The sequence below is a fragment of the Tursiops truncatus genome, chromosome 7, assembly GCF_011762595.2.
Source record: "Tursiops truncatus isolate mTurTru1 chromosome 7, mTurTru1.mat.Y, whole genome shotgun sequence".
NCBI classification, from domain to species: domain Eukaryota; kingdom Metazoa; phylum Chordata; class Mammalia; order Artiodactyla; family Delphinidae; genus Tursiops; species Tursiops truncatus.
Window position 1 is genome coordinate 76,883,901 of NC_047040.1, and position 4,327 is coordinate 76,888,227.

The 4,327-nt window shown below is 51.6% G+C and overlaps 1 protein-coding gene across 1 annotated transcript; it reads left to right on the forward strand.

Annotated features, from left to right (window-relative positions):
* Positions 1-1,475: 1,475 nt before the first annotated feature.
* On the forward strand, positions 1,476-1,839 carry RPRM (reprimo, TP53 dependent G2 arrest mediator homolog). Its single transcript, XM_073806983.1, has one exon. The coding sequence runs from the start codon at positions 1,476-1,478 to the stop codon at positions 1,803-1,805; it is 330 nt and encodes a 109-aa protein (XP_073663084.1). The 3' UTR covers positions 1,806-1,839.
* Positions 1,840-4,327: the final 2,488 nt, after the last annotated feature.

Genomic DNA, 4,327 nt, shown 5'->3' on the forward strand with positions numbered 1-4,327 from the left:
AGAAAATATAATGGAATTGAGAATAGAGTTGAAAATGGCAAGACAGCTACTTTGTTTTAATAGAAATTGAGTAAATATAGTCTATCAGAAATTTGGACTGGGCTTCAAGTTACTGGTTTCCAGCTGTCACAGTTGAAAGAAAAAAGGAAGGAAGGCAGAGAGGAAGAAGAGAGGGGGAAGAAAAAAAAGTAGAAAGGATTTAAAAAATAAAAACCTGAAGTATTCTTCTAGAGCTCAAGAAACAATCCGACAGGTTCGTAACATTTCACTGAAACCAGAAGCAGAATCATAACGGACTGAAGTCTCAATCAGGCCCCTACTACATATGTAGCTTTGTTTAAAATGACTAAGGTGAAATATATCAGCTTACGGAAAATGGGGAGGGCTTCCAGCATTTGGCTAGTGTACTAGGTGATGGATGTTGATGAGCAATTCCCTTAAACAACTGATTTACTGCCAACAGAGAAAAACATTGGAAGCACATCCAAAAACTCATTTGCAATTGAGATTACAAGGGTAGCCATTCTGTCCACCTTCCCCTCCCTCACCAGAGAGGTGACCCTGTTCCTGGCGACCACCTCCACACAAAGGCCACGGAAGAACCCCTCCTTCTCCTAACTCCCTTTCCTTTGCCTCAAAAGTCACTATAAAGCCTGCCTTACTCTGTCTTCCAATCGCTTCCTCTCTCCCTCCTTTTCTTCCTCTCCTTCCTTCCCTCCCAGCTTTTCTTTCTTTCTTCCTAAAATCATTGCTTTTGTAAAAATACACCCCTACACCACTAGACATACGTCGCATGCAAGACAAAGTCAGGCACAGGCGGCGGGTCCATGCATTCGCCAGCACCATCTGCCACCTGCGATTCATCGCCACTTTCCACCTCCCGGAGGTGAAAGGGGCGGGAGGCAAAGGACACGCAGAGCTGGTGTGACCCAGTTCTTAGGAAACTTTCAGCTGGTCGCAACCCCTCCCCCACCCGAAACGCTTCCATCATCCATCAAGCCCAGAAAACTACAGTGACCTCTGCCTAGCCTTTGGAGCTGGAAAAGAGGCGAAGCAAGAAAAGCAGGAAGAGGTTCGCCCCTTTGCTTCCCACACCGCCCAACGGCGGCGGGCGCACAGCTGCGGCACGGCCAGAAGGGGCCGCTGTTCGCTCAGAGCAGCCGCCCTACCGCCGCCGTCCGTACCTCCCACGGCCCCGCTGGCCCAGCCCCGCCAAGTTCCAAGAGCCCCCAGTCGAGCAAACGCCGGGAACGAGCGCCGCCCGGGCAGGAGCAGACGGCGCAGACCAGCAAGGCTGCGGCGCTCGTCGGAAAGGCTCCGGAGAAACTCCCAGGGCCCCGGGGACTTTGGAGAGAGCGAGCTGTCCCCGCGCGCGCAAGTCCGCCAAGTGAGCGCTCAGCTCACCTGTTTCTCCCGCGCCACCGCCTTCCCACCCCTCGGACTCGCGCCTCCCGAGGTGCCCGCCCGCTCCCGCGATGAATCCGGCGCTGGGCAACCAGACCGATGTGGCCGGCCTGTTCCTAGCCAACAGCAGTGAGGCGCTGGAGCGCGCCGTGCGCTGTTGCACCCAGGCATCCGTGGTGACCGACGACGGCTTCGCGGAGGGCGGCCCGGACGAGCGTAGCCTGTATATCATGCGAGTGGTGCAGATCGCCGTCATGTGCGTGCTCTCGCTCACCGTGGTCTTCGGTATCTTCTTCCTTGGCTGCAACCTCCTCATCAAGTCCGAGGGCATGATCAACTTCCTAGTGAAGGACCGGAGACCGTCTAAGGAGGTGGAGGCGGTGGTCGTGGGGCCCTACTGACCGGCCCCCGGCCCCCGCGGCAGCCGCCCCATGCCTCCCCACTTCACCAGCCGGGCCGCGCCCCCTCACCATCCGAGACTGGGCGAAGCAAACCTGTCGGAGTCAATTATTTCTCTCGACTTCTGCTTTTCGGGATGAAGCGACCCGCTTTCTCGCTGGCTCTCTGAAAGTCCCCAGGCCTGGCTATAGAAGAGAGCCCTGACTCTGGACTCCAGCAGCAAGTGGCAAGAAGAAGGCGATTGGGGCGCAGAACTTTGGAAGCTGCCGCTGGCGCGGGATGCGGGGACACCGGCCGGGCCAAGGCCCCTTTCCACCCGCAGGTGGGCCAAGCTCTGGGGGCAGGTGGAGAGGGCGGGCAGGGAGAGACCAACGGCACCGCTTGCCTGGTGACTGGAAAAGTGACCCGCGTATACTCCACTTAACCGAACTAACGGGGACACACAAATCCGTGTCCGGCTTCGCGCCTGTTCCCTCCCGCTCCTCCCAGCCCTGGCAGGAAGGGCGATAAATACCTTTGATTGATTGTAACGTGCCGTTTTAAGGGATCTTGTGTTTGTTTGCTTGAATACAAATATTTGATAAGTCTTTTTCCGCCCTAGTGGCCTGTTTGCCTGCCTGGGGGTTAGAGTTTTGTGTTGGGAGAAGGGGTGGGGGGAGGGGAGCCTGTGAATGGGGTGAGTTGTTTCTTTTCATGCATTTCAACTGGGTCTTTGGGGGGCGGGGGGAGGGGCTGGCCCTCCAGCTGGCCCCGGGACAAAGACTCGGAATAGAACTCCGAGCTCGTGACTGCACGGTTTATGCCACAAAAGTGCTCTTGACATTCGTGACACCGTTTTGACTCCCCCCCCCCCTTATTTAACATTTCCTTAATAAATGCAACATTTAAGTGTTTTGTTCCTGGCCTCCTGGTGGTCATTCTGCGCTCCCGGCAGAAGGGAACGGGCGACGGTGAGGACTCGGGTTACCGGTTCGGGGTGGAATTCTCTTTGGAGAGCTGCGATTCAACTCGTGGATCCTACGCAGGGACGAGGGTGGGAGCGAGACAGAGAGGCCCGGGGACGAGTGAGACATGGCCAAGCCGCAGGCACAGAAGCCGTCTTGGAGGCAGCATCCTTTGTTTTCCTTTACAGTTAATATTTTATATTTCATTTAGGCTCAGCTCTCTGAGCCAGGCGAGACGACGGGAGGCCCCCGCGGGAAGATGACACTTCCGTGCAGGGCTCCGGTGGGAACACAGGGTTACACCGCTCATGAAAGGAAGAGACGGCTTGTCCAGCCTTCAGGGAGGGCATCTTTCCCCTGACCAACGTCAGCAAGACGGCGTCAGGATGCTGATCAAAAAAAAAAAAAAAAAAAAAAAAAAAACCGAAGAAAAGTAGGTCCTAAAGTACATAGTGACGCTAATTCTCCCTGGGGTAAACCATTGTTACTAAAACAAGACATGCATTGTCTTTGCCATATTACGTTTCTAGCTAAAGGGCGGTATTAAAAGAGAAACCCGGCCTGGGTTATCAGCCCCAGGCCGGGCAAAAAGGTTCAGAGGAGTTAGCCGAGGTCCTGAATATAGGAGATGTGTGTTAAAACTGGGAAACTGGGAAAGTTGGGCTGGAGGGAGCTACAGATGGTCTTTGGGCTCAGAAATTGAAGGGAATCTGGAAAGAAGAGCCTGGAAAACCGTGCATGTGAAAATAACCCAAAGGATACAGTAGCTTCAAGCTTAAACTTGACAAGAGGTTTTGAGCAGTTTATTTTTACACCTGGGGTAGGATCCTAAATATTTTCAAGAATATAAAGAATCCTCTACTATGCTATAGCAATTAAAGGCTTCACAATAGCAGATATAAGATGGACTAAAATTTTTTAAAAAAGCAACGAAGTGTCCCATTTAATTGGGAAGAGGCACAACTGGTATAAACAATGTCAGTGACTCAAGGGTTAGGATCAAAAGGTTTGAGTGTCCTTTGACATCCTGTCTGCTATAAAGTGTCTGTTCCACTCCCAAAGTAAATCTTGTCAGGAATTATGACCTAGAATGGTTTTTAATAGATATCAGGCTTGCAAAAACAAGGATGTTGAAGTTTTGCCTATTGTTCCTGTATTTTCAGCAGGTAAGCATTTGCTTGTTTACTTCTGTCTAGGCAGGGGAGCAGGGTCAACGTGTAGTCAAGAGTGAGTCGTGGAAAGCAGTTTACTTTTTTAATGAGTAAGATAGGGAATGGAGACTTCTTATTTTGTAGACAGTTTCTGTGGCCTCCATATTTCAAAGAAAGAAACAAAGCAGAACAACCAGTTCACTCAAGGACAAACCAGACTTTTAAAATTAAACTCAGTTTTTTGGTTTTGTTTTAGTTTTTGGTTTTTGTGGCTGTGATGTCTTGCTGAGGGTCTCATCTTCCCGCAGATTTACTAGCCCACAGTGCTGTAGTGGAAACTGATTTGGGATCAAAAACCAATCAGCTAGAGCGTATGTGTAGGAATCTTACATTGTGGTCTGCTGAGTACAAGGTACCTGCTTACAGTGA